General features: G+C 35.8%; 1 protein-coding gene across 1 annotated transcript in view; it reads left to right on the top strand.

The window, feature by feature from the left end:
• Window positions 1-2,658: 2,658 nt before the first annotated feature.
• The window catches only part of LOC149799148 (integral membrane protein 2C-like), a 45,080-nt gene continuing 34,539 nt past the window's right edge, over window positions 2,659-13,199 (top strand). The window contains exon 1 of the mRNA XM_089958267.1: window positions 2,659-2,824. Within this exon, the coding sequence (XP_089814393.1) occupies window positions 2,744-2,824 (81 nt within the window). The 5' untranslated portion in view covers window positions 2,659-2,743. The remainder of the gene's footprint in view (window positions 2,825-13,199) is intronic.

The raw sequence follows: 13,199 nt of genomic DNA, 5'->3' as shown, positions 1-13,199 counted from the left end.
CAGCGTTCGTAATTTACAGAACATTAAATGATACATTATGAATTTGTCCAAAAGGTCAATGTAAAAGTACGGGGACATTTTTGGACGCGGTCAACCTAAAGGTGTGATCCTGTCCAAACAGTATTTAATGTCGCGCGCTGTCATGTCACAAAAAGGCTACGCATGTGCCCCCCACCCCAAATTCCTACTACCCAATATTGGGGCTATTAAACTTGACGTGCTCTTTTCTTGACCCAGTTTCGAGCCTGGCCGCCATTGTAAAAGTCCACAGCGATCAAACATTTTCGTCTTGAAGTTAATTTAGTAGATCTACTGTGCTTGTCATTAGATAATCATGATTGAATAGACTTTGGTAAAACTTCATTAGTACTAAATTAAAGAATAACAATTAATATTTAATTTAAGATGTGTAAATGTGCCTAAATGACCACATCGACATATGCTCTGAATAATTGTTCACAAGTACCATATGTATTTTAGGTGTAGACTGGATATAGTGTATCAAGCAGTGTATACATACATACATACATACATACATACATACATACATACATACATACATACATAAAGTACGAATGAATAATCTTTCCGGTAACAAGATTATATAGTCTTCCACTTAACAGGTCACAATTAACATTTCTATTTTAAAAAAATACCTAATGGATAATAACCTTCTTGAAAGTTCTTAATGTTTGCAAAATAAAATGGTAGTTATTATTCGAAAGTCTGTTGCTAAAATTATAATATATAGCCTGGACAAAATTAGGTACAAAAGGCAAATTGAAGGAGAATTCCAATAACGTAGATCCAGACCCAAATCAACATGTTAACTTCATTCAATAATGATCCTGATATTGTTGTTGTTGTTGTTGGGTTTAACGTCATTTTTCAGCACACGATAGGCTATCTATGGCGGCCAGTATTAATGGTGGAGGAAGAACCCGGGAAAACCCCAGGAAGAACCACCGACCCACGAGAAGCTACTGGCAATCTTTCTCACGATCCTGATATTAAATCCATGCACATAGAGAATATTTTAGTTATGTATTAGTTGTTTATAGAATGAAAACAAAATCAATAATTCAGGTCAGGTAGAAAATAAACTTGATTTTGGATTAGATTAAGTCCAACATACAATGTTACATTACAATAGCATATAATGAAATTTAGAAGAAAAAAAATTAAAAAATAGCAAACAATGCAAAATTAAATATACAGAAGAAGGGTAAATATTCCACGTATATCTCGATGTGTGAGGGCAACATTGGCACTCTAAGTAATGTCTATTTGATGAAGCAAACAAAGTAAGTGCTAAATCACTCATATTTTACACTATCATTTTTGCTATGATGTACTAAATGACACTAATTAATTCATATTAAAGTCTCTCAATGTTACTGGCAATAATTGCATGTAACTTTGTTCCCTTAAAATACAAAAAATTTAGAGTTACACGGATATATTTTGTTTCGACATTTGGGGAAACGAACATATGTACAAACGTATATCTGCCTTTGCAAAACGTTGTATGGTGTGCTAAATATTTTGTGCATGAAGTGTCAGGACTTTAAATATCCCGCTGAGTTCCAAAAGAAAAACTCATGGTTGGATGACATGTGCAAAGTGTAAAAACGAACGAAATGTTGAAAGGAATTTCATGATTAGGAAAGAAGATTCAGTTTGCAAATGCAGTAAAATTGTGCAAAACCGCTATTTAAGGTCAAAGATACACAATCATTTGGTTAAACAAAAATATGGTTAACTGATGTAACTTTTGAATAAAGTATATGGAAATTATAAAGACTTTTTATACTACTGACGTAAAATATAAAGCAACATACGAAGAAGTATAACACTCAAATTTTGTCAAAATGTCACTATATAATTAGGCAAAACATATATAATAACAATCGAAAGAGTCCAATGAGAAAATGTTGTCCAAACGTTCAGCTATATAAATACAAAGATTTTTCACATATTGAAAGTATGAAACGACAAAACTCTCTGACCAGGCAAAATCACCAAATTTTGACATTCTCTGGCTCTAACCAACCCACAATTCGAATGCATACAAATGTTTCATAGACTATTGAGAATTAAGCTATCTCGACATTAAAAATGCCTGTATTATTGAAAAGTGTAAATGTAAATTCGAATACCATCAAGAAATTGATGCCTATATTACTTTAGGGTAGCTTCACCCTTTATGTTGCAGTGGCGCTCTCTGTTCTATCGATAAAGTTCATTATTTTACTGTCGTGTTTGGTTCATTAGGCAGTTGTGCTTTCGCATTAATAACGTAAATGTCTATTTATTATAATTTATGTTCTTTCTTTAACTGGTTCATTTTCTGTTTTATTAACTTATCTTGCATGTTTCGTTTATGCCTAATAAATTTTATTTGCATCTTTACTCTTTTGCATGATTAGGAATTCACAACCATTTTTCGCCATCGTTGCATTATTTTATTTTTTTAAAATTTATTTAATTATTTTTTGTTATTGTTGCTTTAGTTCAATTTTTTTGGGAGTGGGGACAGATATTCATAATTATGCTAATACAATGTGGCACGACCGCTCCGGTGGCCTAGTAAGACTATGCTATATTCGTTTCATTTGAAAACTTTTTTCCAAAATGTACGATCACAGTGATGTCACAGTAACTACTTCATTATTCACGAAGTAACCCAAATAAAGAGGAAGTGCCAGTAAATGAACTAAGTTCTTTATTTTTTAGACGCAAAATGACTATTTACAAGGGTAACCTCCAGAAAAGTGGAGATAAAGAGAAGGGGGGTGAATTTGAGGTCGTAATTGAACCACTGGTAAGTGAAATCCTTGCTCTGAGCTTTTACGTTTTAAATACTGGTTTTGTTTAATCCAGTATCGTTTGGTTAACAATCATCAATAGTACGGAAAGGTTAGTCCTACAGTGTAAGACGTATCACATGTTATTTTTGTTTAAGTGCTATCTCCCAGAACAAAAATATCGGGTGATGTGTCTTATGTTGTAGGACTACAGAAAGGTTAGCTATTTTGTGCCTTTAATTTGAGGCGTAATCGGAAGCGTTATTGCTCTCAGCAGCCATATTTTGACAAATGATAACGGTTATCCAAAGCCTTTGGCAAAGGTGCTCGATGCGAGCTTGATGTTGAGAAAAAAAAAAAACAATAGTTTGAAGTAAAAAAAATCATACAGAGTGACGAAAATACTTTAGATTACCCATGTGACCCGTTCTGACACAGGTCCCTCTCTATCTTACTATATAAGAAGGAAAATACGTAACTTCGAAATACTTGATTCCACCCATGACCCTCGATTTCCTTCTGATATTTCCGTCTTTAAAGGCACATTATCATACTGTATGGCTTGTTTTACTCCTGTGATATTTTTCTATTCATCAGGCCATCATTGACTTTTCTGTGTTGTACCTAACTGAAATTATGGGCTCCGAAACGTGCGATTTTCGCAAATTTTGCCTGCAGGGACAACGCTATGCTCATGTGATAACTGGTGGAAAGAGCTACATATCCCATGTTTGCGATTCAACAATACATCCCGTCTTTAATTACAGAACAGTGGTAGATGTAGCTATGATGTCGTAGCCTCAGCTTGATTTGTTGTGGTTGAGGCTACGAACTGATCCCATATCATGTAATGGAGTAAAAAAAAATCATCACTAAAGACAGAATATAAATAATGTAGAAAACTACGACATAAGTATAATGATGTTGAGAAAGAAGTTTGGCTTATTTTGAATTTACTAAGCCCTTACACGATAAAATAAATTGGCATGGTTACACTAACCTCATCGTCTGCCATGACAGATATCACGAGACTCTCACCATAACCCCATTTCTATATAAGGCTTGCCAGACCATATTTGGATATTCTACGTTATGTTATTATCAATCAAGTGGCGAATAATGGCTTCTAGGTGGAATTTCAAAAATACAGATAAACCGTATTTATTTTTAATGTGCAGAATTTCTGACTCAAACCAAGTCGTATTTTTAAAGCCTCAATATCCTTATATGGCACACTGACAAACGAGGCTAAGAATGGAAGTAATCATTATTTGAACTAATATGTGAATGATCTAAATGAAAATATAGGATAAGAAAGGTAAATGAGATTTTACAACTATTTCTACAATGATTTGCGATACTTCTGGTATTAAATAAGAGGACTACTCAATTTATTTCATTATATGCAAGGAAAGTGTTCAAATTGTTGATATTAGGCTAAAAAAGCACCAGTGTGAATCACATCCAGCTTGCTCCATTGACACATCTATGCTCATGTTAGTACCCTGTCCACGAGGTAGGAGTAGGGGTACTAATATTTGTACTATGGTAGATGCAAAAGTAAGTTTTTACTTACCATTAACTTGATTCAACTTCAGGAATCCTGTTTCATGGAAGAATTCGACATTGTCTTCTTCACTACACATATACCGCATACAAGCAGCTCTCCTTTTAAAAAACATGTTCACACTATGGGGCACACATGTCAATGGCAAAATGTGATTGGCTCAAAAGGTTATATTCTTAAATAACATCCATGCATCAGAGAACCATTTCACGATGTAGGCTATTTGTACCCAGGCAGAAATAGGTAATAATATGATCGCATCATGTTACGAATCATTTGAATGTGTTAAATTAATGAGAGGATACATTAAAGTATAACCTTTTGAGCCAATCATATATCGGTATTGACCTTTGTGCCGCATAGTGTACATGTTTTGAAAATGAGAGTCACATGTATACAATGTATGTGCATTGAAGAAGACAATGTCTAATTCTTCCATGGAACAGGATTCCTAAAGTTGAATTGAGTTATTGGTAAGTAAAAACTTACTCGTACATCTACCACTGTTCTGTAATTAAGGAAGGGATGTATTGTAGAGTCGCAAACATGGTACATGTAGCTCTTTCCACCAGTTGTCACATGAGCATGGCATTGTCCCAGCAGACAAAATTAGCAAAAATTGCAAGTTTCTGAGCCCATAACTTCAGTTGGGTACAATGCAGAAAAGTCAGTGATGGCTTGGTGAATAGAAAAAAATATCTCAGGAGTAAAACAAGCCACAGAGTATAATCATATGCCTTTAAAGACAGAAATAGTAGAAGGAAATTGAGGGTCATGGGTGGAACCAAGTACACCGCTCCCTCGATAACTCGCCCCCAGATAACTCACGATTCCGCTTATAACGCGGTGTCGGTCTTGGCTCCTGATTTTTTCCAAAGAAAATGTATTTAAAATATCTTTAAAATATGCTGAACATAAAAAAAATTACGATAAGAATTGATAAATTAAACCTTGATACATTGCTCGTTTTATCATCGAAAATGGTGATTAATGCCCGTAAAAATATAATCCATATTTTGAAATTTGCAAGTTCTAAAGAAGAATTAATTTCAGAGATCTCGAAAACGCTTAATTATGCGTATTTGGACGCCAATTTTTGATCTGGGACGCAGAAAATCACTGAGGCGGGAGTCCTCCGTACGCATGTAATTGGTGCACGGGAAAATTCAAAGATTTGCCAGTCCTGTTTCAGCCACCTGCTTTGTGGGAAAATGTGTTGATCAGTTAACTGTGCTGATATTTACAATGACAGAATTCAGTGACTGAAAGACTCTTTGATGTACTGTTGCCATTTTATAAGAGTACATTTGCCATTTTATAAGAGTACATTAAAACAAAAAGAATATGATGCAACAACTAGGCAGCTAGTTCAAAGGCTTTGACTGGCGTCCAAGTGAGAAAATGTACTGATATTTAGTGATTGAATTCAGAGGCAGAAAGACCCAGTTTTAAAATCCTAGCGAGACCTCTGTTTAAAGATATATATTATGTAAGTTTTTATGATAAATACTTGTCAGTATACTGTATGTAAACAGTCTGGTGAAATAGCGATCAATGAAAACTTCTGGTAAATGCTAACAGGTGGCAACAGAGAATGAAATAAACACCAATTAAACGTCTTCTGTGTGAAAGTCACGTTCTAATCCTTTAATTCCGTTTCAGTGTAAACATTATAATCAAACATAATCTGTTCATTGAAAACATGAAAAGAGCCAATCGACCGTCACATCGAAACCTGTGAGTACTTCTGTGAGAACCTAATTACATGTACATACCGGCTTTGTTTTGATCAACAACTTGGGGAAGTTTTGTTGCATTAAAAAAAATCAGTTACAAGTGACCTCGGGTGCTGGATTAAGGGTCTTGGAGCTGCCTTTGACGTAAAGCAAAACAGTAACAGAGACAACGACGATCATAGTGACTTCGAATGTTTCAGTGAAACTGATGTCATTAATGCCGAGGCTGTTTGGGAGAAATTCGTACAGACTCATGGTCCTGAGAAGGGCGTTTCTCTTGATGATATGGAGGAGTGGATTTGTGCTGACAATGATTGCCCCACAGCCGAATACATGTCAGATAAACTATAATTATTTCTATAGCAAACAAATTTGCAGCAGAAGACGATTCTAACTGGAGTAACACAAGTGTTGAAAGTGATGCAGACGCAGATGTTGCACCCCCCACCCCTCTGCACAGGAAGTAATCAAATATTTTGATATTGCCATAAGGTGGCTGGAGACTCAAAATGTTGACTACGTAAAGCTCATGCAGTTGAAAAATCTGAGGGATTTTGCTCGGTGACAGAGAAACCAAGGAGTAACACACACAAAAAAAATAACTGATTTTTTTCAAAAAGTGAATTGATATTTGTCAAGCGTGGCACAAACGGCAAGTATTAACTTGTTCTAATTTATGTTGTTTTAAATTTGTAGACCAATTAAATATGTTAGTACTGATTAACCCTTGTTTGTTTTTTGTTTTCCATTTTACTTCTATCGCATTCAAATCTATCTATCGTTCGATCGACACTGTTTCTCGAAAGAGTCGATCTTTTGTATCTAAAAAAAACGTCTAATTTGGATTAAACAATAAAACTAGAATGTATCCAACTCAGCATAAAAATTAGTGACGTAGTACACAATGTGTGAAGTGGTACACATGTTAAGCAAACGGAAACCACGTGGAATAATGTTTTCGGTGATTGCCTCTATATACTGTAATTTATCCTGAAATTAATGTTGTCCTATGAGGAAATAATAAAGTACACCGTTATGAAGAGATATTTATTAACAGTTAATCTCAGAACGATTATAAAGTGAGTATTCAACAGTATAATCTGCCTACCCCCCCCCCCCCTTTCTCCGTTATGTCGTCAATCACTTTATTGGTTTTGGGCTTATTTTATCGGTCCCTCGATAACTTGCGCCTCACTTATAGTGCGGTCGATGTTTCTGGACCCTGATGTGCGCGAGTTATCGAGGGAGTGGTGTATTTGGAAGTTACATACCTTCTCTCTTATATAGTATGACTGAGAGGGACCTATGTCAGAACGGGTCATGAGGGTAATCTAAGGTATTTTTGCCACTCTGTATGATTTTTTTCCTTCAGATTGTTGTTGTTTTTTTTCTTCTCAACATCAAGTTTGTGTCGAGCACCTGTGGAGTTATCCTTTGAATGCATTATGATTGTTACTTGGAGCTTGTGACATTTATATCCATAGTGCATCCGACCTCACCCATGTGTACACACCAGCAAGATACTTATGCTCCTCTTCTGACAATCGTATACTCATTATTCCCACTATGAAAACAAAGTCATATGGACAGTGTTCTTTTGCATACCAGGGCCCAGCAACGTGGAATGAATTGCCCACTGAACTTAGACACAAAGACACAGTGATCACATTCAAGGGGGCTCTCAAAACTCACTTATTTCGACTGCAAGAACAAACTTAAAGCCTAATGATTCCTACCTTAACCCTTTACCTCACAGAGCATAGTTACAAAGTGCAGCGTGCTATAAATAGAACACCTGTTACCTAGTTGACTCCATACGCATACGGTTGCCTGTGAAATGTTAGGCAATGTAGTGTATGTTACGTTTAACAGCAATTTTAACCATTTTACATTTTTGGTACACATCTATTATGTGTGGAAAAATTTAAGAGTAAAGTCTGATTGTTATAGCTGTGTAACTATTTTTCACAGAAGAATTTTTTATGTGCTTTAAAATCTTGAGAGAACTCGTTCACCGTCATGTCAGTGAGGCCATGTGACCAACTGTAGCTGCCATTTCTCATACTCGAAATTTACAAGTTTTTCGTCTGCATCTACATCACTAAGTCATCTGAATTTGACAATTTATAAAAACTATTGCTGCCTACATCAATATCAGAGCCTTTACCTAGGTTATTGAATCTTTCATAGTTGTCATTCTAATCATGAAAATTTCATAAGTACTGAATGAAATCCGTGACCACAATTATGGAGAGTGGAGATTACGATCCAGTTACTTTAAATAGCAGATATCAACCAGTGCATAAAAGTGACCATGTGATCTGACGTAATTGTCATTAGCAGAAATGAATGTAGTATCTAATAGGGGTTTTTCCCAGAAGGTGGCGCTACGAAAACCAGCTCAAAATGGCTTATGTTTACAGCCGACGTCAAAAGGCGCTTCCATGTGACTTTTGTAGAGGCGTCAAAAGGCGCTTCGATGCGAATGGTGTAGAGGCGTCAAAAGACTCTTGCATGAGGTAAAGGGTTAAATATTCTCAGCATGTTTTTTTTTTTTAATGTTTTCTAATTTCATGGTGTTTGTTTTTGTAATCATATTATATGTTTTTTATCTTATAGGTGTTGTCTAATGTTGTAAAGTGCTTAAAGCTTCTGAAGATTAGGCACTATACAAAGTCCTCATTATTATTATTATTATTATTATTATTAGTGTAATACGTTTCAGCCATGTCAGAAAGAAAAGGCAGATAAGAACTTTTTGGTCTTGACGTCAATCTAGGTAGTTATGATATGGTGCTTGTACTTAAATCCACCTTGTGCTAAAAATAGACGGTAACATCATTGTGCCCAGCTGCCGCCATACTGTTTTCGGACAAAGCACAGAGAGACGCTTAGTAACATGTAGTAAATCGCGACATATATGTAATGTTTTCATATATTCAACTATAATATGTGAGCATGTACAGTAATAATTTTGTACATTTTATTTCTTTATCATCCGTTTGTAGTTTTCAAATCTTCGTTTAGTAAAACTCTCCTATGTACATATTATATATGTATTTGTGTGTGTGTGTGATTTAGATTTTTTTAACGTAGCTTTAAAAAAAATTAAGTCATATCGCTACAATGTCTGCATTGTGGCAGTTTATAGTGATGCCTAGCACTGGGGCATCATGCCGCAGACATGTAGCATGATGTCCCACCCTGTCACATTATCCTGACACTGGGGCCGACCAATCCTAACACTAACCTCTTAATGTTGAGCGCCTGTTAGTACCATTTTTATAAGCTTTTGTATGACTCGGCCGGGGATTGAAACCCACGACCTCCCGCATCTGAGGCGGACGCTCTAACCATTAGGCCACCTGAGTGGTATGTATGTATGTATGTATGTATGTGTTCCAAATGAATGTGTTGAAACCAATAATATTTATTTATATGTACTTTGTTTTCTTTTCAGTTAGTGTTTGTGTGTAAAATATGTATTATTTTAAGGTTGGCTGTCATTAGGGACAGCAGTTTTTGTGTTGTTGTTTCCATGAATACATTGCAGAAAATTATACCTCCCGACAAAATTTAATTGTATATATCTTTTAATTAAGGAAATGTGTTACCCACGTAGTATAAATATAATCAACCAGTCCTGCTTTTTTCTGCACCATAACTTGGACGAACATAACGCATTCTTATTTGTTCTAAACTGTCATTCAAAATTAAGATTTGTTTGTAAAACAGTTAACATAAATTTACTCTCTTCTTTTCTTAACTTTGTTATAGATTAACACATCAGAATCAGAAAAGGTTAATAAAAAAATCACAAATGCATAATACCAACAAAACAAACAAACAAACAAATAATACCCCAAAACACACATTGATGCATTGCTTTTAAATATATGGAATATCTATGCAACATTTCTAGATTGTACAAGCATATCACATCAAATAAGCAGAGTGTAATTTTATGCGCTAAACAAAACGTAAGAAATGGTCACTTAGTATATACACCCCTCTCTATTTAAAACATGAATCACATATAAGAATACTTCATCGACATTATTTAATGGGGGGGGTGTTGGCAGTTCCCTTGGAAAATGTAATTGTATATAGCTTTTAATTAAGGAAGTGTATTATTCACATAGTATAAATATAATCAACCAGTACTGTTCCCTTAAACAACATAACTCTAATGAACATAATGTATTCTTATATGTTCTAAACTATCATTCAAAATTAAGATTTGTTTGTAAAACGGACATTGAAATAAACATATAAATTTTCTCTCCTCTTTTCTTAGCTTTGTTACTGATTAACACATCGGAATCAGAAACGGTTAATAAAATCACTAATGCATAATACAACCCCCCCCCCAAAAAAAAACCCAAAGAAAACATCGATACATTGTTTTTAAACTTATGGAATACATATTAAACATTTCTAGATTCTTCATGCATAATATTACATCAACTAAGCAGAGTGTAATTTTGTGCGCTAAACAAAATATAAGAAATGGTCACTTTCCTATATACATCCCTCTCTGTGTGTGTTTAAACATGAATCAAATATAAGAATACTTCATCGGCTTTATTTAATGGGGTGGGGTGGGGTTGGCAGTTCCTTTGGAATTTTCATCTCAGAATATTCAGGGTATCTCTATCGGTGATGAAATGCAAGCCATTTGTGTATTATAGTGTTCTAGAAAGATTCATCAAATTTGATTATATGATTTATAGTCTGCAGGCTTAAGCACCACTGTAACAAAATATTGGAATGCACATCTGTATTCAGATGAACAAATTTAACGTCTGGTCCATGGTTTTCAGCAAGAACAATAATACGAACAGTATCACAGAAAAGAACACTGAATGCCATTACACTGGTTTGCCTTGTCCGAATCACTATTTTTAGAAACTGATATCACTGCGTGTGACGTTTCACAGCGGTAAAATGTACAAGTGCCATTGAAAAGAGGGTGGAATTGACATTTATAGACTTGGCAAGTTATTATCCCATTGGTTTTATCAGTTTATGCACAATACTCACTTACAAGATGTTTACAGTGAAGGTTCAGATACTACTAGTGGAGCACTGGGAAAACTCATCCCAGGTGTCAGGAGAAGTTGCCCCACTGTGCCAGGAGATGTCACCCCAAGGATCATTGATACTAATTCTGAGATGTTGCCACATGGTTGTTACCGCTTTACTTATTGTTGTTTCTCTTCAACTTAATAACTTATACTTTTCCATTTGATCAACTCCGCTTCTTTACTTAAGGAAATAGGCTAATGTGGGTATGTGAGAAAGCTTGCCAGTAGCTTCTCGTGGGTCGGTGGTTCTTTCCGGGTTTTTTCCGGATTCTTCCTCCACCATTAATACTGGCCACCATGTATAGCCTATCGTGTGCTGAAAAATGGCATTAAACCCTACAGCAACAACAACAACTTAAGGAAATAAAAGTGTTCTCTGTCCCTTTTCACTCTGCTCTTCAAATCATTAGATGTATTTTATTTGGAAAATAGAGCAGATGTAAGCATGATGTGCCGTTTTTGGAGTTTTATATATGAAAGGGTTCCAACAACAAAAGCAATCCTGAGATGACTTTATTGCAAGGACCTCTATAACCCGAAATTGACTGAATTGGTGCTGACCAGAAGTCAATAAGCCAAAGGGTTATAGTATCATCTCTCTACTTGAACAATTTAATTTCATGGTGATTTGCTAACCCTTGACAAATGTTACTTGAACTTGAGAAAAAGCATCATTGACTCCTACTCAGGAAATGCGGTCGCTACAGAGTTCAACATCAAGGCTCATGCACAGAATTTAGTTTCTGAAAGCTCGCCTGCACTGCGCCCATCTTTGAGTTTGTTCTTTTTGGTCAGTGTTCATAATTTTATTATTTCTCAATAAAATAAACTATTTAAAGTTTGCACAAAGTAGAACAAGAAGTTTGAAAAAATATTTTACTACTAAATTGCCGATGCAAAATAAACAGGATTACGTTACAGTGGTACCTTGGGTTACGAACTTAATTCGTTCCAGAACTCGGTTCGTAACCCGAAACGTTCGTAACCCGAAACATTGAAATCAGTGAAATAGAGACAATCCGTTTCAAGATGAAAGAATTGTTCTTTTTTATTAACATCCGGTCGTTTACCTGACAAAATGCAAAGAATACGTGTACTTCACGTATTAAATAAAGAGAAAGAAAACAACCAAATAAATTAAATGTAAAATAAAAAAAGATTCAGTCCATCTTTCTTACCAAGAAAACGATCATGGGAAATTTGTCACTTTGTTTGCTATTCTGAATCATTAGTTTCAGGAGTTTCTTGGCAGCCAACTGGGAATCTTTCTGCACCAAGAAACTATCAAGGGAAATTTGTCGCTTCCTTTGCTGGAGAATCTTTCTGAAGTGGGCCATCGCGTTATCATTCATCAGGTTTACTGCCCTGTTAGCAACAAGTTTGTTTGGATGATGGTTCACAATGAAGTCTTCGACGTCTGCCCACTTGCTGCAAATTTCCTTAATCCTGGCAGTTGAAACGGTCACTGGCTCCTCATCATCGGACGACTGCTCCTCCTTTAATGTCTTTAGCTGTTCATTCTGAAGATCCACAAGCTCATCTGTAGTGAGCTCTCCACTGTGGTCCTCAGTCAGTTCCTCCAAGTCGTTGCCATCGACTTCCAGGCCCATTTTTTTGCCCAAAGACACAATCTCATCCACTAAGCTGTTGCGTCTGCCTCTAATCCTTCAAACTCTTCTCTCTCTGGTACACACAATGGCCAAACTTTCTTCCAGGCAGACTTCAAGGTACGGGTGGAGACATCATTCCAGACCTTGTCAATGAGGTTGATGCAGTGGAGGATGTTGAAGTGGTCTTTCCAGTAATCTCTCAGAGTCAATTCGGTGTCATTAGTGACCTGAAAACACCTTGAGAAGAGCTCCTTTGTGTACAGTTTCTTGATGTTGGAGATCACTTGCTGGTCCATGGGTTGAAGCAGAGGAGTGGTGTTGGGAGTTAGTACTGCGTGGCCTTCGTTTGTACTGTACGCGATCGTTTGTCTCCAACGTTAAACCTTGCTCTC

This window comes from Sinohyriopsis cumingii, chromosome 5 (genome assembly GCF_028554795.1).
Source record: "Sinohyriopsis cumingii isolate HCF-2022 chromosome 5, ASM2855479v2, whole genome shotgun sequence".
Taxonomy (NCBI): Eukaryota; Metazoa; Mollusca; class Bivalvia; order Unionida; family Unionidae; genus Sinohyriopsis; species Sinohyriopsis cumingii.
Note: the sequence above shows the minus strand (reverse complement) of the source record. Positions and strands in the feature narration are given on the sequence as shown.